Here is a 27,810-nt window from a genome sequence, read left to right as displayed (position 1 = left end):
AAGAGGTTAGTGTGTACGCAGACTTTACCCCTACCCTGGGGTAGAGAGGTTGTTTCCAAATAGACCCCCGACATCCTTCCCTCCAAGAACTTCCCACCTTGCTCTTGGGGAGACTCGAACTCAGAACCTCTTGGTTGGAAGTGAAGGATGCTTACTATCACATGATCAACAACAACAACAACAACAACAACAACAACAACAACAACAACAACAACAACAACAACAACAACAACAACAACCCAGTGCAATCCCACAAGTGGGGTCTGGGGAGGGTAATATGTACGCAGACCTTATCCCTACCCGAGGGGCAGAGAGACTGTTTCCAGGAGACTCTCGGCTCAAGAGAGCAACAAGAGACAATATATTAGTACTATCAATAGACTAAAATAAATAACATAAAATAATATAAAATAACAAAATAACAACAATATAAGAAATATAGGAAATACGAAAAGGATGGAGAAAAGGATGTAAGGTATACTAATATCCAACAGATACAGCCCTGCATCAGTAGCTGATCAGTAACATCCTAAGACTTAACTCCTAAATGGCTAGTTTCACTCTAGTGCGCTGTAGTAATATTCACAAACTACCCTCTAACCTACAACCTTAATGCTCGACCTCCACAATTCCCTGTCAAGGGCCATGTCCTCAGAAATCCTAAGTCGTGTCATGTCCTGCCTGATCACCTCCCCCCAATACTTTTTAGGTCTCCCTCTACCTCTCCTCGTGCCCACCATAGCCAGTCGCTCACACCTCCTCACTGGTGTATCAGTGCTCCTCCTCTGAATGTGCCCGAACCATCTGAGTCTCGCTTCCCGCATCTTGTCCTCCATGGGGGCCACGCCCACCTTCTCTCGAATATCTTCATTCATAATCTTGTCCATCCTTGTATGCCCGCACATCCACCTCAGCATCCTCATCTCTACTACTTTCATCTTCTGGATGTGTGAATTTTTAACCGGCCAACACTCGGCCTCATACAACATAGCAGGCCTAACCACTGCTCTATAAAACTTACCTTTTAGTAACGGTGGCACTTTCTTGTCACACAAGATTCCCGCTGATAACCTCCACTTCATCCACCCCACCCCTATACGATATGTGACATCCTCTTCGATCTCCCCGGTCCCTTGAAACTACCCCTCTTAGGGATGACTTGAGAGTCGAGCCTCACTTCCACTCCTTCTTCCGTCGGCTCGGCCCCAAATTTGCACTCGAGGTATTCCGTCTTCGCCCTGCTCAGCCTGAAACCTTTAGACTCAAGGGCATGTCTCCAAACCTCTAGCCTCTCGTTGACGCTGCGTCGTGTCTCGTCAATTAGGACTATGTCATCAGCAAATACATGCACCATGACACCTCCCCTTGAATATGATGCGTTATGGCATCCATCACCAGGGCAAATAGGAAAGGGCTGAACGCAGACCCTTGGTGCAACCCCGTAACAACCGGAAAATGGTCGGAGTCGCCTCCTACTGTCCTAACCCGAGTCTTAGATCCATCATACATGTCTTTAATTACCCTAATGTAGTCAACCGGGACCCCTTTAACCTCTAGGCATCTCCTCCCTAGGAACCATGTCGTACGCTTTCTCTAGATCGATAAACACTATATGGAGATCCTTCTTCTTATCCCTGTATTGTTCCATCATCCTCCTAATAAGGTGGATAGCTTCTGTGGTAGATCGCCCCGACATGAACCCGAACTGGTTATCTGAAACAGACACCGTCCTTCGCACTCTCATTTCTACCACTCTCTCTCAGACTTTCATGGTATGACTCAGTAATTTGATACCCCTATAGTTGTTACAGCTCTGAACATCGCCTTTGTTCTTATACAACGGAACCATTGTACTCCACCTCCACTCTTCAGGCATCTTATTAGTCTTGAATATAACATTAAACAACCCAGTAAGTCATTCCAAGCCTGCTCTACCCACACACCTCCAAAGTTCAACCGGAATTTCGTCTGGCCCGGTAGCTCTGCCCCTCCTCATCTTACGCATTGCCTCCATGACCTCATTGACCTTAATGTCCCTACAATCACTTAATTCATGGGGGCTGTTGGCATTCCTCAATTCACCTAGCACAATATCCTGATCCCCTTCTTCATTTAGAAGTTTATGAAAGTAGGTCTGCTATCTCCTCTTAATCTGGTCATCCCCCATCAAAACTTTGCCGTCATCATCTTTTATGCACCTCACTTGGTCCAGGTCCCGAGCCATCCTCTCTCTCACCTTAGCGAGTCGGAATAACTTCTTCTCCCTTCCTTTGTTCTGTAGTTCCTCATACAGACGAGCAAAAGTTGTCGTCTTAGCCTCCAGTACTGCCATCTTCGCTTCCTTCCTAGCTACCTTATATCTCTCACTGTTCGCTCTCTTCTCCTCCTCTCCAGAGCTCCCTACGAACCGCAGGTACGCCGCCTTCTTCTCTTCCACTTTATCTTGGACAACTGCATTCCACCACCAGTCTCCTTTGTGGCCACCGGTGCGGCCCGAAGATATCCCTAACACCTCTCTCGCCGCCTTCCTTATACAATCAGTCATCGTCGACCACATAGTGTTTGCGTCCCCACTACTTCTCCAAGCTCCCATTGCCGATAACCTTCCTTCCAACTCCTGAGCTTTATCCTTAGTCAAGGCGCCCCACCTAATCCTCAGACAGCCTCATACTAACCTCTTCTTCCTCCTTATCCTAATACCAATGTATAGGAATAAACTCCATTGCATTATGAATCCATATGACTTGGCAAGTTTTACATTAGTAAATGACTAAAGTTTCAAGTCATGTGATTTCCCTCATCCTTTCCACCTATTTTAGTGATTTCTAAATAGTTGTTATCACCCTTACTCTTCTCCAAGATTGTTCTATTAGCCAAAAGTACTCAAATGTTAATGATATTCTACTATTAGTTGAGAATAGGTGTGCATAACTTTGAATGTCTGTCACGGTAACAAGGTCCAACAATGAATCTAACATGAAAAATGGACCAATGGCTCAGTCAATGCCAAGTTCTTGCCACTATTTTGGCTTCGATGATTCACCCCACTCACGTCACTAGTCGCTACTAATCACCAAAGTTCTCTATTTAACCAAATCTCCGATGGATGTGATTAGCAAATAGATGAAACCATCTGGGCTTTATAACTAATGATGCAAATACTTCGAACCGAAATCTAAACATTTTTCAGACATATTGGAATTTCCGGTTTATACTGCGGTCAGTTGACCAACAAATCTCTATATAATCACAAATTCTGAAACATAAAAATAAGAATCTGTATATTTCCTTTCTTTTCGTTCTGCTTATCGATTGTTCGTGACTCATGCTGCTTAACCATTTGTGAATCTTACTCTTAAATTTGTTGTTTTGCATTTGTGATTATTCTTCTAAGATAATTGTGGGCCAATATGACCAAAAGAGAATCAGCTTTTGGCAGTCTCTAATCTTACAATAGTTTTTGGACTCCTTTCAATCAAGCAGATATAAGTCAATCATGCAAATGTGGTCAATCCGGTAAGTCCTGGATTGTTCACTTATCTCTAGAGCAATCTAATCATTATCTCATCAGTGGAAAAAGTGCAATAAGAATCTTAAACATGTACCCTTCAATTATTATCACCTTTTTTCATCAACAGAAATGAAAAAGTTCATGAGACAGGAATACGCTATTCCTAAGCTATCTACCTACAATTTCAACAGCTTGATGTTCCTGCTATTGAAAGAACCATACCAGAACTGCTGCGTTTTCATGTTATGTTCCTATTTTTCTACAGGAGAGTTACAGTTACCTCTGCCAGCCTGCAACGCTTGCCACATTAGAAGTCATCTACAGCAACAACCACCAATTTTAGCACTTACCAGTTCCGTCATACCCTAGCAGTCTATCTGATAAATATCCATACCATGAAAATTAACTCCAAATTATCAGAATCATAACAGTATATTGCAACTGCTATTTATGTACAAGTATATTGTTTATGTACAAGGGAGAGAAGCTATTATCCTGGTTCGAAAGCACATTCCTCTACCCTATTAAACCAAATACTTCACATTTCTTCCAGTATGAACAAGGGACTGCAAGAGCCAACACATCTCACCATTTTAATCATGGACTCCTTTCAAGCGTAGTGGAAAGCTTTCATATAGGTCTCTGAGTGCAGCATACAAGGGTTCTCCAGCTTTGGGTCTCTCCACTGTCCCAAGAAGGATGTCAGCTGTAGTAAGGTACGGATCCCCATAGAATCGGAGATTTGTATCCATCCGTGTCGTGACGATGTTCCCCTCAAGTGAGACTCCCACAAATGCACCTGAAGCACACAAGTCAAACCCAACGAGAATTAAGCCATCACAGTTTTGCTGATAACCCTCCCTGGTGCAGGAGACAGCCACCAAAGAGACAAAACGGTAGTAATGTGCCTGCCCGCTCCGTTTTTTAAAGAGTCATCAGCATACTTTGGACTAATTCATTTGAATCTCGATATATCTATGGATACAAAATAAGTGCAATTTGCATGAATAAGAGGTCTTTTATTGTATGACTTTGGATTTTATCTTTTCCTAAGAGTTTTCACATAGGCACTGGCTTGTGAGGTCGCCCTTACTATTTTGACAAACTTCTGAAACAAAATTCCAGACACAGTTAAAACAAAAATGAGACTCGTGTCCCTTTTCATATTTTCGAATTTTAACATATGAATGACCAAAGATTATTAATAGCTCCCATGTCTGCACATGATTATATCAAGTAATTGTTGTATGACCCAAGTCATGGCACAAGGCCAACCTTGAATAATGGAAATTCAAAACAAACTTTCATGATATGTTACAGAAAAGCTAGGCCCAGAAGAAGCTACTTACCTTTACTACAACTGTAAGTATAGCATATGCCAGAACCTCTCTCTCCAGCTCGAAGATCTGCCTCCACAGCTCTCCCAACTGGACCAGCTGCAGCACTGCAACCAGCACCAAGAGAAAAATGCATGCGGCTGCAAAATGTCTTCACAGCCTTAGAGTCATGTAGCACAATAATGAAGTCCGTCAACTCGCCTCCAATCTACACAAAGACAAATATCAATCTTTTGGACAAAGGATGATGAAGACAAATTTAACAAAAAAGTAGCAAAAACCAAATCCAATAAATATGTGCTCTACTATTCAGTTAACAGGAGAATAAGCCATTCATTTTAGAAGAGAGAAATGGATCAAATTCTTAATTCCGGAAAAACCAAAAAGTGTTTGTCAATTAGGGTAAAGAAAAATGCCGATTACATGCCCATGGATCTTTTTGTTCCACTTTGACATAAAATACTTACAATTCAGACCCAACCTTTGGCAGAAAACAGAAAATGAATCTGATTAAAGACAGCATGGTCAATCACTCAATTCATCTGAATTCCGAAAATTTAGTATTCTATATTAGCTAAACTGACTGCATTCTCAAACCTGAAACACACTGTCACTAGCAAAGACCGTTAATTTAGAGTATACCTGCGCACCCCATCCCAAACCGGCTGATATTATAGCAGATGGTGCAGACCATGAACCATCAGACCTTCGTGCAACCACCAGGCCAGTACCAAGTTTATACGTAAGCAGCACCCCAGCTTTTGCAACCGTTAATATTGCCAGACCTTTAGCTCCTTTGAGAACTGCACCAGGTATGGACCTCTCAGGATTCAACCGAGCAACCTGTGCATTACAAGATTTAGTCAGCATCACAAGGCAGAAGTTGCACGATAGGGACAGCAAGTCAAGCACAAACGAATCTAAAGATTCTGATAGGATCTTCTATCAGAATCTTCTGGAACTAATTCCATTCCTGTATACGCCTTACAGGAAGAGAGGGACGACGGAATGCCATATGAGCTCTCTGTGTGTGTGTATGAGAGAGAGAGAGAGAGAGAATATCCAAAGAAAAGAAAAAAAGTTGTCAATATTCATCTCAATAGTAACAAAAGGCACAGTGCTGATCTGAGGTTAGAGCCAACAGAATTAGGAAAAGAAAAAGTAGTAAATATAATAGACCTGTGCATAAGTCCTCAATGTGTTTGATGACTTGTATATCTCATACTCCATGGATAAACCCACTGGAAGATTCAACCAACCTCTCGTACAAGTCCAGTCCATAACATCATGCTTTGCGGCCTGCACAGCATTGCTGATGGTGTTGATGAGAACGCCTTGCACTGGATCAAGCCTATCATAGCAGGAATCACACACTCTCTGGGGGTTCTTCTCCCGAAACTTCATGGGCAACAGGCACCTCCCTTTTGTACATGTCCTACAAAAAACCCCTCCGCAAAACCGACAATGATGTCTTCCACGAGTAAACGCCGTGAAAGGCGCAGTGCACTGCATGCAAACAGTTGTAGAACTGTCTGGGAGCCACTCTGGAGGCTCAGCTTCCAACACATCCTTGTAAGCACTATAGTTAAACGCACTTGGTTCAACTAGTGGGGGAGCACTTGGTATGTAAACTGATGAGTGCAAGAAAGTATCTCCATTCTTACTAGATCCAAGAAATGAAACATCAGAACTAGGCAACTGAGGAACTGCATCTGAAACATGACCTTTATTCTGCCCAGTTACGATAGCAACTAGCCCACTCAAGACATTTTTTAAATTGACCTCAGGAGGACGATTTTGTGGCACAAAGTTATATGGGTCATTACCAGAATCATATCCCCTATCTAATACATCATCAGATTCGATCGAAGGGTACCCACAGAGATAATTTTGCCCAGCAGACTGGGAAGCTTCTGGGAATCTCCCGAATGAATCTTCATCAACTTCGTCTTCAACAAACTGAAATTTCACATTGTCCTTTTCCAAATTAGCAAGCGAAGAATATGCAACTTTGCCTTCTGATTTCACCATGCTTCCAGCATAATCAGTACAGCATATCAACAATAGATGGGCTGCAAATAGGTAACATGACACCAGTCAAAAGAAAATTTAACAAGAAAATTCAGAAGGAACAGTCAAAACTTCAACTCTGTTATCTAACGAGATACTCATAATAGCCATGAACCACTTTAAAGAACCCCATTCGCCCTAAAATGCTTCTCCTGATTTAAATTGAAGGTTCTAAAACATTTTAAATACCGTAAAAAGTTTTATGATACGCACTTTAACTACTCACATTTTTATCCCCTTTTCCATTCTTCTAAAATGTTACAGAAAATATATACCCGGGCATGTTTCTACACATTCCGTTAATAATTGTGGCAGGCCAAAAGTTCACAAGCAAATAGGGAGGACAGTAGCCCAATTAACAATCAAATCAACTAAACCTCAATCCCCAAACTAGTTGGAGCTGGCCCCAATTCCAGTACTAAAATTGAACTTATTCACCCAAAAGCAAATTACTTCCAGCCAGTAATGAGAATTAAAGCATTAATTAGAATAGTAAAAATGAAGAATCAAGTCCCATAACCGAAAAATGCACCCAAGGGTGTGCTCGACAATAAAGTGGGAGGACCACCATGAAGTTTCAGGTTTAAATCCCAATGAAGTCAAAAAGCAATAGGTGATTTATGCCTATCTACCTAAACATGGGTTGACAGAGTTACCTACCCGATACCGGGTGGGAGATAGCATGTACCCAATAGAATAGTAATGTGGGCACAAGCGGGTCGAAAATATCACAAAAATAAGCAACATTACACAATCAAAGCAATAAATAGAAAACCCAAAAAGCAAATCGCAAAGAAAAAGAGATTTGCACAAAAGTACAGCCCAACACACTATATTGCACGCCATGTTTTAAAGTTCACAGCCGAATAGCCCATTATTTTTTTGCAACAGTGTTTACACCAAGTATACAACTTTATCCACTCATTATAATTGTATAATGTCGTATAATGTTGCATACAAAATCTGGCTTTCGTCTCCTATGAACTTCAACTCACGAAAAATATCACCGCTCAAATCTTCACCGAATAGCTTCAAATTTTAACCACAACTTAAAAATGACATCCCAGCGAACCCAATCTTCAATTTGTCAAAAACTTCAACAAATCACAAAACCCATTTATGAGTTTAAGACTTTAAAAACACCAACCATTACATTTTAAATTTTCACTTTAGTTCACCCTACAATATTTAAATTTGTGATGATAAACATAAATATCACCTCAAACAGTTTCTAACACAGATCTTAATACAATTACGTCTTTAACAGTTGAAAAGAGGTTTCAAATTATATACAAAATAAGCTAAATTAGGTAAGAAAAAAGAATATAGGCTATAATTGGTTGGGGAAGTATACTTTGCCGTAATTGTTTTTAAAAAAATACTAATTTGGAGAAACGGAATCCTGGGTTTTCAGCTCTTTGCTGATATGTATAAAGCGAGAGCTTACTAGCTAACTACTAGAAAACTTCAAACAATAGGGAGGGAAGTAGTCATATTAACAATCAAATCAACTAAAGCCTCAAGCCCAAGCTAGTTGCTGCCTGCCCCAACTCCAGTATTATAAATGAACTAATTCACCCAAAAGCGAATTCCTTCCAGCAGAAATGAGAACTTAAGCATTATTGAGAATATTAAAAAAGAAAAATCAATCCGAGAACCAAAAATACCACAAAAGTAAGCACTTACAGCAGAACATACACAATTAAAGCAATAAATAAAATCCCAAACAGCAAACAGCTAGAAAATAATAATTTGGAGAAACAGAATCTAGGGTTTTCAGCTAATAACTGATGTGTATAAAGCTAGCGTTCACTAGCTAGCTACTACAACACTTCAACCTACAAAATAGCATTCCAATATCAACTTTCTCTATATCTAAGGTTATCTTGTATACCAAAAAATTCATACACACAGAGACAAAGACAAAACTGAATATTGAAGAGAGAAATTAATCAATTATACTGGAATTCGATCGGAAGAAGTTCGAAAAAAAAGGAGTAAAATTACCGGATCTTGTCTGTTGTCGGTGAATTTGTATAAGGGTTGAGTTTGTGGGAGGAAGGAAGAAGGCGATAAGTTTGTGGTTTCGTGAATTCTCTGTTTGCTTGGGAAACCGGACAGACGCTTCGGAGATATCACCCTTGTTTGGATTGGGGCTATTCTAAAAAATATTTCTGTATTTATACTTTCGTGTTGAAATACTATTATCTATTTATATTTATACCTATTTATCTATTTATATTTATACTATATTAAAAACACGAAATCCTTAGCAAAATGTATTCGTATTTTTTTCGCTTTAAAAATATAATTTCGCACTAGACAATATAGTCATTTACTTATTTTGCTAATTTTTAGGATTTGGTAATCAAATAAAAATTGTCTTATTAAATCATTAGTAATTTGATTTTGATTCGTCCACTACTATTGCATGTAGGTTATTCAATTTATTATATTCATTATTTTCCTTATCAAATTTTACTTTGCCAAGAATTTCGTCCAACTCATTATCACGTAAACTTGGTTTATGTTGGAACAATTTCTTAAAACCTCTTGCTTCTAAGATTATGTTGGAAAGATCTTCTTAAAACTTCTTTGCCTATCTAAATATCCATACAATAATTTTGCAACATAAAGATGTTAGTATACAAAGACTAAATATAATTAAGCTATGACTTGATGATCAACAAAAAGGGAGTAATAAGAGAAAGAACATGAGAAAACATGCTAATTAATTTTATGGTTATTAATTTGCCTATTTCACTATTCACGACCCAATTTTCGAACCAACAAGTATATTAATTAAATACATTATATATTGATCATTTTTTACTATTTAAAAATAAAATATGACTGAATAAAATAATAATTACTAAATACTTGAAATTTGGGATGAGCTAGCGTTAACTATTCGAATCAACAAGAAAAAATATATTTTCTAATGTGAGAATAAATAATTAATCTTTAGATTAATTAATTATTTATTAATTCATCATATATATAAAATTATTTTTTAAAATACATAATAGGCTACATAAATTGTGCCCTTAAAAAAGAGAACCAAAAATTAAGGAATTCAAAAATAAGAAAAATCAGTTATAGTATGATATGAAGAGTTAAATTGCTATTCATTTAACTAAATCAATATTCTTCATTTACCTAACACGTTTTTTTACTTTCTTTTTTTTAACCCAAATATAAATTCTTAAGAAAATACTTATGATTTTAAAAAAGTTTATACTCATTGAATTAGGTACACGTGCAACGCATGTAGCCTAATACTAGTTATTATTGTGAGCACTTAATCTTTGACTATATTTGAGTTTTTTATCATCTTTTAGTATGTAAATATATTTTAAATTTAATCTACATAATTTAGCTCTTATTTATCCTTTTATATATTTTACTTAAAGAAAATTGAAAACAATTAAAAAAGAGACACATTTTTAATATAAGTTTTATCTTCATTTACAAATAAAGAAATGTTTTTCAAAAAATATATTAGTTTGATAAGTAAATTTTGAGTGATTAGTATTTTATCTTGCTATTCAAGTTTATGAGTAGTATTTTTATTTTCATCTATTAATCAATAAAGAAAATCAAAATCACAAAAAAAGATTTAATTTGGACTAGTTCTCCTAAAGTCTTGCTTTGTTCAAATGTCCAAGTCATGACCCAAATTGGGCCAAACGTGAGCCAATAGCCAAAAACACATCAGATATTCATCCCCCCTCCCCAAAACCCTACACCTTTTTTTATATCTCATTCTCTCGTGAAAAGAGAAGGCATCCCCTTCCCAAAAAGAACACATTCGATGCCTTCATTCCCTCAATCAACTCCAACACACCGTCATCTTCCTTCTAAAAAAAACCTCCATCAAAATCAGCTTGATTTCCACTCCAAAACCCCAGATAACAACCCCAAACCATAGCTGAAAAAAAAGTCCTTAAACACCCGTAAACCCACCTCCAAATCACCCCCACTTCAGCTCTAAAATCTCACGTTTTTTGCACCCAAAACATCCCCCAAAACGACTTCAAAACAATCTCAAAAAATGAGCTGAAAACTTACCACGAACCAATCCTAAAAACGCACTAAAATCCAGCTCAAACCCGCCATAAAAGCCAACCGCTAAAGCTTCCCGAAAAAGTCCAAAAATGCAGCAAACAAGCTGCGAAATAAGACCAAAAATGAGCTGAAAAGAAGACCAAAATACAACTCTAAATAGCAGCAAAACCAGATGCGAAACTGCTAAGAAACACCCAAAAATCTCACCCCAAAACAGCCACCGAAAAGCCATGAGAATCGGCCCGAAAACCAGCTGAAACGACCACCCAAAACTAGTTGGAACGCAGCACCAACCACCCCAAAAACAGTCCTCGTCACACCATATTTGTCGATAAGTAGAGCTTCGTTTCAATTGTGTAAGACCACCCATGTTTAGTTGATTTTTTTTTTTGGAGTCGAGTTCAAGTCTTCCGGAGCGAGTTTTGATTTGTGGTTCCTTTGGTGCGAGAATTCAGGAGTTTTCTTTGCTCATGTAACTGAAGAAGTTTCCATCTATACAAAGGTCATTTTTCTCTTTATATTATTGTTTTAATTGATACTTTGTTGTGATTGGCCTAGCTAAAAGTTTTCAACTGCTTTGTTTGTTTACATCTCTAAGAATGTGTGTCGGATGTTTGTTTTGTTTGCTAATTCTTGAGAAGAAGAAGTATGACTTGAATCTTAATCCTTCATAATGCATAAGTTTAGTATTCTGTTTGTGAATTCAAAGGTTTAAGTGAATGGAATTTTGTGTTTTTATGAGAAACATGCCATTATGTTTGTACCATTTTAGCTTGAGTCAATATTTTAAGAATAGCAAATTTAATGTGAATTGCTGCGAATGAGTTTGGAACGCGGGGTGCACTAGGAAAATTCAAATGGGCCATTTGATCGACACTAGGCCGATAAAAAATTTAGTCTTGCATAATATAGTTGGCCCATCTTTCCTCGCCTTACAATAATCTCAAACCTTAGGGAAAAATAAATAATTCATAAATAATCGTAGTTTGTTTTAAGCACGATTAATAAATTATCGTGACTATGAGTATGGTTCCCGTGGTATAGTCATGATACGTAATCCCCAACTCGAGTGTGCGTTTCACGTGACTCGGCCATAACTTCAAATATTAATAAAAATAAACATATTGTAAATCACAGCAAGTTCGGACAAGTTGCAAATGCGATAAAGCTTATGTATTTCTGGTACGCTGTCACCCTTCGGCTCGAGTTGTCTGCTCGGGTAAGCCTGGTCTAGAACAATACATCTAGTATTTAAACCTAGAATAACATAGCCTCATGCCAGATCCCTAGTAAGAACGTTTGTTTCCATCACGTGCATTTGACTTTGGGACTCAATATAGGGGTTGGGTCCGTCTAGGAATGGTGTACCAAAATTAATAAGATCGTCCTGATGCATCTTATGTGCTACTTGTACATTTGTTTGATCTGATTTGTATGTTGACTGGCTTTTAGTATAGGAAAAGAAAATTGAAAAAGAAAAGAAGAAAAAGAAAAGAAAAAAACCAAGAGAGGGAGAATAAGAGAGTGAAATTCACCTGGTTCTCATAAAATCATTGTGTTCAAAAATCGAACTGTGTCTGGTTTCACTCAAAAGGTGTTGAAAAATAGACTAAGATTTTGAAATATTCCCCGCTTTGTGCCGAACTACGCGGATTTGATTCTCACCGGATGTGAGATACATAGGCAAATCTCATTGGTTCCAGCCCACCATTTTTTAAAAATCCAAAAATATTTTCTTTTACTTCCTTCTTTAGAACGTCTTTCTTTTAGACCCCAATTTTTAAAAATATAAACATATTTTCTTTTAATCTCTCTTAAAATCCAAAAATATTTTCATTCTTCTTTCGAAAATTCAAAAGAAAATTCAAGATCAAAAAATATTTTCTCTTTTCTTTCGAAGTATTTTTTTCATAAATTTAAAGTAAAAGTCCAAAAATCCAAAAAATATTTCCTTTCTCCTTCAGAAGTTTTTCTTTCAAAATTCCCAAAAAAAGGAGTTAAACTTCAAAAAAAAAATATTTTCTTTCTTCTTTAGAAGTCTTTATTTTCAATAATTCTTACAAAAAAAAAAGAAAAAAAAATCAAAATCCAAAAATATTTTCCTTCTTCTTTATAAGTCTTTCTTCAAAAATTCAAAAAAAGATTCAAAATTCAAAAAAAAAAGAGTTAGTTTATTTACTTTATTCCCGATCTTTCTGAACTACGCAAGATCTGATTCATGTTCCCACATGATACGTAGGCAACCCACATCAGGTTCGATTGAATGGTTTAAAAAAATAAAATGAGAAAATAAAAGAGAGAAAAGAAAGAAAAAAAAGAGAAAAAGGGAAAAAAGAAAGAGAGTGTTTTTTCTAACATGCTTGTTGTTTTGGAATAAAAGCTAGTCAAAGGTAGTTGGTTTGTTGGTTTGCAATGGCAAGGCACAAAAATAACCCAAGATCTCTCGGAAAAGGCATTGTTGAGCACCATTGTTGTTGATCCAAGGTAAAAATCAGAGGGTAAAAATCAGAGGGTCCGATTTTATGGTCATTATGACGCTTTATAAACACGTCTCCAAAGGCTCGAGGCAAGGGTCGAGGTTCAACCCTGAAGGGTCCTCAACGTTCGACCTTGGAGTAGTGCAAATCGGTAGTTATAATGGAAAAACAGGAAGTTCCCAAGGCACGTGATTAAGGCTGACCCAGTCTATTAGGCTAGCACGAGCTTGTACCGTGGCATTAAATGATTGTACCGGCCATATATCTTTGTAATAAATGCATTTGTATTATGTTGGGATTCCCCCTCACATAAAAAGGGGACCCTTGTCATTTTGTAAAGACACACAATATTCAATACAAGAACATTCTCTGCTCTCTAACTTAAACATATTCCCTCTTAATTCTATTACTTATATTTATTGCTTACATTTATTGTGTTTCATTAATTGTTCTTCATTTATTACCCATTATTAATCGTAAAAAGCTCTTATCAAAGCTCTTAGAATTGTTAGTCCTTCATCGACTGTCCATAACCTAACGTTTGGCTCGACCCTGAGGCCCCGTATACCCTGGCTCGAGGCCCCGATTCTCAATCACTCGATTTGTGCATCATACTACCTTCAAGCTCTTATCCTATTTTCTAGTCTCACACTTAGCATCCACTGCCTAACAACTAGCATAAAAATAAATCACATATTTTTAGAACCACAAAATCAAATCTAATTGTAATTACCATTTTCAAGGTAAACAGTGTGGCGCCCACCGTGGGGCTAAAAATAATAGTGATTGTTTTCTTGCTGGTTTACTACGTAACACAAGTTATCTTTCATATTTTTCTTGTCTAAGAATCATTGATTTCAGGTCGAAATGTCTAACTCAGTGAACGCACATGAAAACAACGGCCTTGAGGACCATGGAGAGAATGGTGTAGTTGTTCCAGGTATTGGTGTACCACCACAAAACCCTGAGGATGCACCAGAACCAATTCCCGTGGATGTGGTCTCACGTAACGCCTAACACGTCGATACAAACTCCCACAATAACAGGAGTATACGCCAAGAAGACCAATAAGAGGCTCAGAAAACCCTAGTTCGGGAGGAACGAGAGGTTAGCCTCCACATCATTTTTGAAATATTGCAGGCACAACAACTAGCAATTGCTCAATTGCAAAGACACCAAAAAACTCCAAGCACTGTAGCACCGGAAACGGTTCCTCGAGATGAACATGTACCGAAAAGATCGAGCAACAATGGGTTAGTAGATGACCCCGCTATTATGAAGATGCTCGAGGACCTCACAAAGAGGATCGAGTCGGGCGAAAAGATTATAGAATCCAACGATAAAAAGGTGGAGACCTACAATTCAAGGGTCAATAAGATTCCGGGCGCACCTCCGATCCTGAAGGGTGTAGATTCAAAGAAGTCCGTGCAAAAGCCATTTCCACAAAATGCCGCTCCAAAGCCCATCCTGTAGAAATTCAGAATGTCCGATCTTCCGAAGTACAATGGAACCTCAGACCCTAACAAGCACGTCACTGCTTACACTTGTGCGGTGAAGGGCAACGACCTGAGGGACGACGAGATCAAATCCGTCCTGCTAAAATAGTTCAGAGAAACACTTTCGAAAGGGGCCATGATGTGGTATCACAACCTAGCTCCGAATTCGACAGACTCATTTGCCATGCTGGCAGATTCTTTCATAAAGGCACATGTCGGTGCCATCAAGGTGGCTATAAGGAAATCTGACGTCTTCAAAATCAAACAAAGAGAAAACGAGATGCTGCGGGAGTTCGTATCTCACTTTCAAATGGCGCAACTGGAATTATCTCCAGTCTCCGATGACTGGGCAGTGCATGCCTTCACCCAAGGTTTGAACGAACGAAGCTCGGTGGCTTCGAAGTAGTTGAAGCAGAATTTGGTTTAATATCCTGCCGCGACTTGGTCGGATGTCCATAATCGATACCAATCAAAGATTAGAGTCGAGGACGACCAACTAGGAGCCCCCTCGGGCTCAGTATATCCTAGCAGGCTTCCGGCAAAGGAACCAAGGCCAAACAAAGAAAGGTACCAACCATACACCGAAGATAGGAGAAACGCCCCAAGGCATAACATACCCCGAAATAATTGAAGGACAGATCGAGGTCAGAATCCTCGGGACTCGTAAGCAGAGCCGTATTCTACAGACACGCAGGACCGACGGAGGCACCCCACCTATCGAAATACAACTTCAACATTGACGTTTCAGACATCGTATTTGCCATCGGTAAAATCAGAGACACCAGGTGGACAAGACCTATACTATCAGATCCGTTGCAGAGGAACCCAACTTAGTGTGCGAATTTCACGGCACACACGGTCATAGGACCGAAGATTGCAGACAGCTCCGAGAAGAAGTAGCCCGGCTACTCAGCAAAGGGCACCTCCGAGAGTTCCTTAGCAACCGAGCCAAAAATCAGTTCCGAGAAAGAGAGACGAGTAGGAAAAATGAAACAGATAAGCCGCAACATGTCATCCACATGATCGTTGGAGGAATCGACATCCCACAGGAACCCATTGTCAAAATAACAAAAATATGCATCACCAGGGAGAAGCGAACTCAGAGTTATATACCTGAAGATGCTCTCACATTCAGCGACGAGGACATCAAGGCCCTGTCTCAGCCTCATAACGATGCCTTGGTAATATCTTTTCTTATGAATACATTTCAAATTAAGCGTGTGCTTATGGATCCAGGTAGCTCGGCCAACATTATCAGGTCGAGGGTGATGGAGTAGCTTGGACTGCTCGACCAAATCGTGCCCGCCTCTCGAGTCCTCAACAGATTCAACATGGCGAGCGAAACAACAAAAGGGATTAAATCACCCTCCCAGTTAACGTGGCCAGCACAACCCAAAATGTTAAGTTTCATGTCATCAAAGGAGACATGAGGTACAAAGCCTTGCTCGGGAGGCCATGGATACACTGCATGAGAGAAGTACCATCCACTCTTCATCAAGTGATGAAGTTTCCGACAAAGGATGGAATAAAAACTATGTACGGAGAACAGTACGCAACAAGAGAGATGTTTGCGGTGCACGACGTGGCACTGGAATCGACGCCTTCAACATTGAAGGAGACAAAGGATAAGCAAACAGTGAAGTAGCAATCACGAGACACATTCTCGGCTACACCCGAATAAAACAAGCAAAGGACCGTGCCGCATCCCCTGAGCAAATGTTGGAAGCATATCGAGGCTCAAAGCGCTATCACCGCTAAGGTATAACCGTCTCCCTTTTTATTTACATCTTACACTAACCTTTGTGCAGGTTTCTAATCAGAATAGTCGAAGCGCTGTCCATCTTGAAGACCTTAGGTTTCAAAGCATACATTGCACTCTTTTCCTTCGATCGGGTTTTATCGGCAAGGTTTTTAACGAGGAAACATCTATATGCTACCTAAGGAGAACTTAACATGTATTCAATGCTTCTCTTCAATCAACCTCGAACACTGGGGGCATACCCCCGGAAGATCACCTTCTCAAAAAAGTCAAGATGAACCAAAAAGGGTCTCGATAGGAAAATGATGTATCGGGCCAAACGATTGAATGGACCGTTCCCACATAGAATAATTGAACCCTTGACAACGAAAACATGTATACTTGTACCAAGTAATCAAAGAGTATTTTCCCTCCATCAAAACGCTTTGCGCTTCAAAGAAGTATGCTACTTTTACGAGAAACGGCCCAGAGCCCAAAAATCTCCCGAACACTCGGGGACTGACATCAAAACTCGAAGCCATATGGCCTCCGGGTCGGAAACTTCGAACTCGTAAGTCCTCAATAAGGAAATACCAAGTTTACAAAGAACTACTCCAGAGCCAAAAATCTATCGATGTCTCGGGGACTGTCGTCGACTTTCATCCCATCGAGCTATCAGAAACTCAAGGTCGTGAGACCCAAGCGGGCAACCTCGAGCCCGAAAGCCCTCCATATGGCAATACTAGAAAATGTAAGACCTTCACGAGGCATTATCAATAGTATAAGACCTCTATAAGGCAACACCAAAACTGTAAGACCTCAAGCAAGACATGAGTTACACTTGTACCAAGTAACCAAATCTGTAAGACCTTAAGTAAGGCATGTTAAAAATTAGAAGACCTTACAAAAGGCATAAATCTTGATCTTAAAGTTAAGGCTATACATTTGAACTTGTAAGACCCCTAAAAAGGCATACCCTCGATGTAAACAACGAAACTACTTCACTCGGGGACTGAAAGGCTATGGCCGAACACAATGACTACGGTCACAAGGCTCCGGCCAAACTCACGCGACTCGGGTATGCCTGACCGTCGCTATAAAATCACAGGCCTTCAATTACTTCGAAAAAACTTCGAAAAGAATCGGTTAATCAGGCTACCCTCGGCATAAGCAAAAGAGCTTCGATCATATTAGCTCCAAACAATAGGCTTCGAAACAATTCAGCCATCGAGGGAAACCTCCCGACGTGTTCGTTTATCGCTACATAACGACTCATAATTGAGGCTCTTATCGAGCCGTCAAAGAGTCGGGAGAACACAAAAACTTCAAAAAGTCTTTAATGAGGAAAAATAAAGCCCATATTAGAGATTGTACCGACCCAATGCATAAGAGCCACTGTCGCCAGCTTAAAAATAAAGGTCCTACCGACCAAACTCATAAGAGCCACTGTTTCCAACTTAAAATTAAAGGTCTTATCGACCAAACGCATAAGAGCCACTGTCGCCAGCCTATTTTAAAGGTCCTATTGACCCTATGCGTAAGAGCCTACGGGCCAGCCTAACATGCCTCAGGGCCGAATTATAAACCTAAGGGTTTTTACTCGAAGGCCAATTCGTCTAGCTAATCATTAACAAACGCTAAAACTCAAGACAAAGAAAGACATACACAAGCAAATGGGAATTTATGAAAGGAGAAAACCGAAAGGTTTCTTTTATATGCGTATATGAAACAATGGAAGGCTACATTTGCAAACGCTCTCTAAGAGCCCTGTACGAAGAATCAAAAAGAAAAAGCCTAGTCTACTTTTCCCTCGGGGACTGTGGCCCGTCGGCCTCTTCCTTATTATCTTCGGCATCAGACAAAAAGAACTTGGCGTCATATTCGTCTGCCTTTGCCTGCTTTATCTCTTCAGAGAGATTGAAGCTCCTAGCATGGATCTCCTCGAGGGTTTCCCTCCGAGATTTGCACCGGACATATTCGTTACTTCTGCTCTCTCTATCAGAAGCCCCCCTCAGCTCAGCTCGAGCATCAGCAGCGTCTTTTAAATAGACAACCACTTTCTTGTCGGCCTTAGCCTGAATCTTTTCACCTTCAGCCCGGGCGTCCACGACCTCGGCTTTCATCTCCAAAAGGTCGGACTCGAGCCTTGCAATCCTGCTCGCTGAACCGAGCTATTTTTACGAGCGTTCTGGAGCTGTACCTCGAGGGCAGAAACCTTGGCCAAAGCATTCTTCTTGGCCGCAATATGGGCATCTATCTGAGCCCTTAACTGTCATAACCCCAAACCGGACCCGGTCATGATGGCACCTCTCGTGAAGACAAGGCCAACCGACACAATCCCCAAGTTCATTCCAAAAGTTTTAATAAGTCAATTTAAGTCTTTTTAGTTAATCAGGTATTGCATAATGTAACTTTAAAAGAACAATGCAGAAATAGATATAGCCCGACATCGGGGTGTCACAAGTCACGAGCATCTACTAAGGTCTAAAATACAACGGAATTTCTGTAAATGTAATAAATACAGTCTAATGACATCAAAGGGAGAAAAGCAATGCTGCGGACGTCGGGCAACAACCTTGCTAAATTCCAAAGACTCTGCCTTTGATCAACCAATACCCACTGCCGGGTGCAGAAATACCTGAATCTGCACACAAGGTACATGGAGTAAAATGAGTACTCCAACTCAGTGAGTAATAATCATAACTAAAGACTGGGTGATAGGAAATCACGAAAAGTACATCAACATGCTGTATATAGTAGTACAAAACCAGTAAGAAAGCAATGAAGCTGTGAAATCTATTAAGCATCTTAGCTCAGTTTTAAACTTCTTTAAAAATGACTTTTTAACAGTTAAACAATTGAATGCAAAGCAATTAGAACAGATAGGCACAGAAAATCTGCCCCTCGGGCACAAATACACAATTAAACAGGTAAATGATAGATAAATACATAAAGGATTGCCTCTCGGGCACAATGTCAACAATACTAGCCCCTTGAGATATATCTCACATCACAATGGGTACCCGCGCTCACTGGGGGTGTGCAGACTCCTAGAGGGGGGCCCCTTACGGCCCAAGGGCAATATCAAGCCATCTCGTGGCACATCACTAGGCCCTAGGCCTCATATCAACAAGCCACCTCATGGCGTACATATCTCAGGCCCTCGGCCTCATAATCATAATCAGTGTATCACCGCTGCGGCGTGCAGCCCGACCCAAAAGTATCCTCATAGCACAGGCCCTCGGCCTTAGTCAAAATCACATAAGCCACTCGGGCAACAGTAAAACATGATGGTCAGCCCAAAATATTATTTGAAATATAATTTGATATATTAAAACAGAGTAAACATGGCTGAGTTATGAAAACAGTGAAATATAGTATGACTGAGTTCAAGTATAAAGTCAAGATAGTGAGGAAATATCAATAAAAATCCCCTAAGGGTTCAAATAGTTGGCACGAAACTCAAATATGACATTCAACCCAAAACATGATGATAGCAAATAGATTTCAGTCAAATACGCAGTAAAATAGTCATTCGGGACGGACTAAGTCACAATCCCCAACAATGCACAACCCCACGCTCGTCATCAAGCATGTGTGTCACCTCAATATAGTACAACGATGTGCAATCCGGGGTTTCATACCCTCAGGACATCATTTACAATCATTACTCATCTCGATCCGGTCCAAACTCTAGTCTGCGATGCTTTTTCCCTCACAAATCGATCTCCGGATACTCCAAATCTAGCCACAATCAGTACATATCATTAAAATATGCTAAGGGAACAAAGCCCACTCGAAAATATCCAATTTACATAAAAAATTCCGAAATTGCTCAGACCCGGCCCTTGGGCCCATGTCTCGGAATCCGATAAAATTAACATCAATGGAATCCTCATCCTCTCACGAGTTCTTACATATCAAGAATACCAAAATCCAATCACAAATGACCCCTCAAATCCCTAGATTAAGGTCTCCAATTTCCAAGCCCTAAACCCCCAATTTTGCTACTGATTTTCCATAGATTTCACGCTTAAAATGTTAAAATTCATCATAGAAACAAGTTTAGGGTCCAAAAATCTTACCTCCACGAAATCCTCTTGAATTCCCTCTTCAATTAGCTCTTCCAAGCTTTCTCCCAAATGAAATATGGTGAAAACCCTCTCAAAATCGCGAAGGGTGAAATATATACATTCTGACCCAGGCATTTTCACACCTGCGGTCAATCCACCGCATCTGCGGTACCGCTTTTGCGGTCCAAGAGCCACTTCTGTGGTCTTTCACTTAAGTTACCAAAAACTTGTCCCGACCCGGATTTTCCACACTCGGGAGTCGTGATGGCGCCTACTAGTGAGAGCTAGGCAAACCAACCCTTAACTACCTTTTTCATTAACAAATTATTTTTTTTCAATTACCAGCGATAACATGAAAATAGCGGAATTAAATAAATAAGCGAAAGTCAACAATTTTTATAACTCAAGACTACGTCTCTTACAATTTTCATAACCTCAATACCTAAAACCTGGTATCATGGTGTCACAGTGTCACAGTGTCTAAGAGTCACTACAAACAAGGCCTGAAGAAAATACAATAAACTGTTTCTAAACGAAAGACAATGAAACAAGGAATAGAGATAGAGGGAGACGCCAGGGCCCGAGAACGCCTACAAGTCTACCTTGGGTCTCCGGGTGGACTGAAGGAAGCCCTCCAACTGCTGTCCATAAGCTGCTCCAGGAACTGCACACAGTGCAGAGTGTAGTATCAGCACAACCGACCCCATATGCTGGTAAGTATCTAGCCTAACCTCGACGAAGTAGTGACGAGGCTAGGACCAAACTACCAAATAAACCTGTACAATTTAAATATATACAACGGAAAGGAAAATGCAGAAATAACCAGTAAATGTGGGAAGGGGAAACATGCTGTGGGGGAATAACGATTCCGAATAGAAAGCATCAGGTAAGGAAAGTAACAACATAACTAGAATATCATCAAGAATCAGAAATCAACAATTTGCACGGCATCACCCTTCGTGCTTTTACTCTCGTTCTCACCAAATCAATCATATAATAACAACGTGCACGACATCACCCTTTGTGCTTTTACTCTCGTCCTCACCAAACAATATTTTATAACAAAACTGTACACGACATCACCCTTCATGCTTTTACTCTCTTTCCTCACCATATAGTCAATGATAATTGGTACGGAATGGTACATCGTACGGTACGACATCACCCTTCGTGCTTTACACTCTTTCCTCACCATAGCAAACAATGCACAACATCACCCTTCGTGCTTTAACGCTCTTCCTCACCCAAACAACAATCACAAACAAAGGGGTAATGGAGTAAACAAATAACAATAAAAATCCCGTAAAGGGAACACAATTAAACAGTTAAATCCCGGCAAGGGAACAATATCAATAATCTCAGCATCCCGGCAAGGGATATAATCAACAAAGCAACAAACATCCCAGCAAGGGAACAATTTAATAACTCTTTTTCTTTCTTTCACTTTTACTTCACAACTCACTTTACCATTTGAGCCAATGCTCCAAAGTGTTAAATCATCTCATATACTTTCACACTTTGTAATATAACTCGAGTCAATGCTCCTCGAAGTTCAAAGGTCATAATTTCTTTCACAAGCTTTTCACAACATAAAGAAATCATCACTAAGGCATGAAAGACACAACAAAATCAGGATATTCACAACATAAAGACTCACGGTCATGCTAGACATCAACGTATAGATACTCATCACCACGCCTATACGTCGTACTCAACAATTATCACATAGCAAATAGGACTCAACTCTTAATCCCTCAAGCTAAGGTTAGACCAAACACTTACCTCAAGCTTCCACGGCTAATACATTCCTCAATTACCGCTTTTCCTCTCGAATTCAGCTCTAAATCGATTGTATCTATACACAAATGACTTCATAACATCAATAAATGCTAAACAATTCGAATCCAATGCCTAATTATAACTTCCCAAGTATTCTTCCCAAAATCCCAAAAATTGACCCCGGGCCCGCTTGGTCAAAACACTAGGTTCGAACCAAAATTCGATAACCCATTCAACCACGAGCCCGAATATATAATTATTTCCAGAATTCGACTCCAAAACGAGGTCTAAATCACAATTAATTAAAAAGCCCTAACTCTACCCAATTCCCTAATTTCTACCTTTAATTACATCTTTTAGGCCTAGAAATTCAATAGATGTTGATGAAAATGGAAGGAAATAAGTTAAAGATTACTAACTCAAGAGTTTATGGTGAAAGGATGCTTCAAAAGTCGCCCTAGAACTTTGGAGAAGAAAGAGTTTGTGAAATATTGGTGAAATCCCGTAATGGGTTCTGTTTTGGGACTTTAAAATAACTGGGCAAAATCCTTCTTTGTGTTCGCGATAACCTCAACGCGTTCGCGATGAGTCAGGTCTGAAGACCTTCGCGTTTGCGACACTGGGCTTGCGTTCGCGATGCTTTAGCACCTCGAGCCCTCACGTTCGCGGGCCAGTGGCCGTGTTTGCGTAGAACAAACTGGTGGCCCCTCCCCTGAACCCTACACGTTCGCGAGTGGAAGGATGCGTTCGCGAAGGGTCTCCCCTCTGAGCTTCGCGTTCACGTCTCAACCTCCGCGTTTGCGAAGAAGAAACTGGGCACCTGGGATCTTTGCCTTACGCATTCGCAAGTGAGACCACGCGAACGCGAAGAATAAAATCCCTGGACACAACAACAGAAAATCTGCAATACTTCTAAAGCCAAAAACCATTCCAAAACACCTCCGAAACACTCCCAAGCCCTCGGGGATCCTAACCAAACACAAGCACTAACTCAACAACATCATACGAAACTTATCTGTGCGATCAAATCGCCTAAATAACCTCAAAATCAATGAATCAAACTTCAAAATCAAGAATTTTTCCTCAAACTTCATCAAGTTTCCAATTTGGAAATTTAAGTTCGAAACACGTCAAACGACGTCCTATTTCAACCAAATTTTACAGGAAGAACTTAAAACATATATAAGACCTGTACCGGGCACCGGAACCAAAATACAGGCCCGATACCATCGCTTTCTAATCAGATTTCATTTCCAATTTCCTTAAACATTTTCAGAAAACAATTTTACTTAAAAATTCATTTCACAGGCTTGAGACCTCGGAATTCGATTCCGGACATATGACCATGTCCCATATTTTCCTACGGACCCTGTGGGATTGTCAAATCATGGGTCCGGGTTCGTTTGTCCAAAATGTTGACCAAAGTCAAACTTATTCATTTTAACATCAAAACTTAGCTTTTTTCACAAAATTTCATATTTAAGCTTTCCGGCTAAGCGCCCGGACTACGCATGCAAATCGAGGCGACTCTAAATGAGGTTTTCAATGCCTCGGAAGCACAGAATGGATATGAAAATAGGTGATAACCCCTTTGAGTCATCACATTCCCCACCTCTAAAATAATCGTTCGTCCTCAAATGGACAGAAGAAGGAAGTACCGGAGTCGGGGAATAGATGAGGATAACGGCTCCACATATCGGACTTGGACTCCTAGGTTGATGCCTCAGGAGGCTGACCTCTCCACTGAACACGAACAGAAGGGAAACTCTTGGATCTCAACTGACGAACCTGCCAGTCTAGAATAGCTACCGGCTCCTCCTCATAGGACAAGTCCTTGTCCATCTGGACAGTGCTGAAATCTAACACGTGGGATGGATCGCCGTGATACTTTCGAAGCATGGACACATGGAATACTGGATGCACGACTGATAAGCTCGGCGGCAATGCAAGTCTATAAGCCACCTCTCCCACTCGATCAAGAATCTCAAACGGACCAATGAACCTAGGGCTAAGCTTGCCCTTCTTCCCAAATCTCATCACGCCCTTCATAGGCGACACTCGGAGCAATACCCGCTCACCAACCATAAAAGCCACATCTCGAACCTTACGATCTGCATAGCTCTTTTGCCTGGACTAAGCTGTACGAAGCCTATCTTGAATGATCCTGACCTTGTCCAAGGCCTCCTGAACCAGATCCGTACCCAACAATCGAGCCTCTCCCGGCTCAAACCATCCAACCGGAGATCGACACTGCCTACCATATAAAGCCTCATAAGGAGCCATCTAGATACTCGACTGGTAGCTGTTGTTGTAGGCAAACTCTGCTAAAGGCAAGAACTGATCCCACGAGCCTCCAAAGTCAATAACACAAGCTCAGAGCATATCCTCCAATATCTGAATAGTCCGCTCGGACTGCCCGTCCGTCTGAGGATGAAATATTGTACTCAACTCAACCTGGGTGCCCAACTCTCGCTGAACTGCTCTCCAGAAATGCGAAATAAACTGCGTACCTTGGTCCGAAATGATAGATACCGGCAAATCATGAAGGCGAACAATCTCCCGGATATAGATCTCAGCTAACCTCTCAGATGAATAGGAGACTGCCACAAGAATGAAATGCGCTGACTTGGTCAGCCTATCAACAATGACCCAAACTGCGTCGAACTTCTTTCGAGTCAGCGAAAGTCCAGTAACGAAGTCCATAGTGATCCGCTCCCACTTCCACTCAGGAAGCTCAATCCTCTGAAACAATCCACTAGGCCTCTGATGCTCATACTTAACCTGCTGACAATTCAAACACCGAGCCACATGTGCAATAATATCCTTCTTCATTCTACGCCACCAATAATTCTACCGCAAATCCTGATACATCTTTGCGGCGCCCCGATGGATAGAGTACCGGGAACTATGTGCCTCCTCTAAAATCAACTCCCGAAGCCCATCCATATTAGGCACACAAACTCGACCTTGCAATCTCAAAACTCCATCAACATCTAAGGTAACCTGTTTTGAACCTCCACGCTGGACCGTGTCTCTAAGGATACACAAATAGGGATCATCAAACTGCCGATCACGGATACGCTCCAATAACGAAGAACGAGCGACCGTGTAAGCTAATACTCGACTAGGATCAGAAATATCCAACCTCACAAATCGATTGGCCAAAGCCTAAACATCCAGAGCAAGCGACCTCTCACCGACTGGAATATAAGCAAGACTGCCCATACTGGTTGACTTCCTACTCAAAGCATTGGCCACCACATTGGCCTTTCCCGGGTGATATAAGATAGTAATATCATAATCCTTCAACAACTCCAACCACCTCCTCTGCCTCAAATTCAACTCCTTTTGCTTGAACAAATACTGAAGACTTTTGTGATCAGTGAACATCTCACATGCCACGCCATATAGATAATGCCTCCAAATCTTCAATGCGTAAACAATGGCTGCCAGCTCTAAATCATGCACCAGATAGTTCTTCTCATGAATCTTTAACTGCTGCGAAGCATAGGCAATAACTTTGACATCCTGCATCAACACTGCACCAAGCCCAATGCGAGATGCATCACAATAAACGGTATAAGGCCCTAAACCTGTGGGCAAAACTAACATCGGTGCCGTAGTCAGAGCTGTCTTGAGCCTCTGAAAGCTCGCCTCACACTCGCCGACCATCTGAACTGGGCACCCTTCTAAGTCAACCTGGTCATCGGGGCTGCGATAGATGAGAACCCCTTCACGAACCGACGATAGTAGCCTGCCAATCCCAAGAAACTCCGAATCTTTGTAGCTGATGCTGGTCTAGGCCAGTTCTTGATTGCCTCAATCTTCTTCGGGTCAACCTGAATACCCTCTACTAATACGACATGACCCAGGAATGCAATTGAACTCAACCAAAACTCACACTTCGAGAACTTCGCATATAGCTGACTATCCTTCAGAGTCTGAAGAACCACTCTGAGATGCTGCTCATGCTCTTCCTGGCTATGGGAATATATCAGAATATCATCAATGAAGACTATCACGAACGAGTCCAAATAAGGCCTGGACACTCAGTTCATCAAATCCATAAAAGCTATTGGGGCATTTGTCACCTCGAATGACATAATCAAGAACTCATAATGCCCGTATCGAGTGCGGAATGCTGTCTTAGAGACATCAGATGCCCTAATCCTCAACTGATGGTAGCCAGATCTCAAGTCAATCTTTGAAAATACCTTGGCACCCTGAAGCTGATCGAACAAATCATCAATCCTTGGCAGTAGATACTTATTATTGATTGTAACCTTGTTCAACTGCCGGTAATTAATGCACATTCTCATCGAACCATCCTTTTTCTTAACGAACAACACCGACGCACCCCAAGGCGAAACACTGGGTCTAATGAAACCCTTCTCAAGCAAGTTCTGTAACTGCTCCTTCAACTCTTTCAACTCAGGCGGGGCCATACGGTATGGCGGGATAGAAATGGGCTGGGTGCCCGGGGCCAAATCAATGCAAAAGTCAATATCCCTGTCAGGTGGCATACTCGGCAGGTCTGAAGAGAAAACATCAGGAAACTCACGAACAATGGGCACAGAATCAATAGAAGGGACCTCAGCACTAGAATCACGAACATATGCCAAATAGGCCAAATACCCCTTCTCGACCATACGCCGAGTCTTCACATGTGAAATAACACTGCGGGTAGTGTCGCGTCCCCTTTTTCTAAAAGCAAAATCGGGTTCATGACATTTGGGAGGACAACTCGTTCCCTCTTGGGAATTGGGTTTTTTGGGTTGAAGAGTGGCCACCTAATGATTAAAGTGCATTAGGACACTAAAGAAGAATTTGAGTTGGAAAACCAGAGTTCGGGTAAGGGCTAGAAATTATCTCGATGGAAAGGTGTTAGGCACCTCCCAAGATCTACTAGTGTGGTTCCCAACCATACTACAATTGTGACTTTGAATAACAAGTAAGCAAATAGAAGTCTCAAGTAGAAGGGGGTTTTCACATAATATTGCAAGCAAGTTGAGAGTTTGACGAAAGTAAAGAAAGCAGAAATTTTAAAGAAATAGTTTGAGGATAAAATAAACAAATAAAGGAAAGGAGGTCCTAGGTTTACAAATAATATGGATCACATTAATGCACTAATCGGTAATCATTCCTCAAAAGAGGGGCTACACGTGGTATTAGCGCACCGATCATCATATCCATATCTACCCTTCCCAACCCGTTAAGGTATTAAAGCGCGGAATAATATCATTTCTTATTGCATGCTATTA

General features: G+C 40.6%; 1 protein-coding gene across 1 annotated transcript; it reads right to left on the bottom strand.

The window, feature by feature from the left end:
- Nucleotides 1-3,924: 3,924 nt before the first annotated feature.
- LOC107831223 (uncharacterized) lies at nt 3,925-9,068 on the bottom strand. The gene is made up of 5 exons (XM_016658971.2): nt 8,926-9,068; nt 6,028-6,920; nt 5,491-5,691; nt 4,861-5,056; nt 3,925-4,310 (listed from the first exon to the last, which is right to left on the bottom strand). The coding sequence occupies exons 2-5, from the start codon at nt 6,877-6,879 to the stop codon at nt 4,105-4,107; spliced, it is 1,455 nt and encodes a 484-aa protein (XP_016514457.2). The 5' UTR covers nt 6,880-6,920; nt 8,926-9,068; the 3' UTR covers nt 3,925-4,104.
- Between the last annotated feature and the right edge of the window lie 18,742 nt (nt 9,069-27,810).

Source organism: Nicotiana tabacum, chromosome 18, assembly GCF_000715075.1.
Source record: "Nicotiana tabacum cultivar K326 chromosome 18, ASM71507v2, whole genome shotgun sequence".
In the NCBI taxonomy this organism is placed as follows: domain Eukaryota; kingdom Viridiplantae; phylum Streptophyta; class Magnoliopsida; order Solanales; family Solanaceae; genus Nicotiana; species Nicotiana tabacum.
Note: the sequence above shows the minus strand (reverse complement) of the source record. Positions and strands in the feature narration are given on the sequence as shown.

What these genes read in the sequence shown, in the direction of transcription:
- LOC107831223 (XM_016658971.2), bottom strand. Translation starts at nt 6,879, where the DNA reads ATGGTGAAATCAGAAGGCAAAGTTGCATATTCTTCGCTTGCTAATTTG. An exon ending in CATTGAGGACTTATGCACAG is followed by an intron (nt 5,692 to 6,027) that starts GTCTATTATATT and finishes TGTAATGCACAG; the next exon opens with GTTGCTCGGTTGAATCCTGA. An exon ending in TACTTACAGTTGTAGTAAAG is followed by an intron (nt 4,311 to 4,860) that starts GTAAGTAGCTTC and finishes TGTGTGCTTCAG; the next exon opens with GTGCATTTGTGGGAGTCTCA.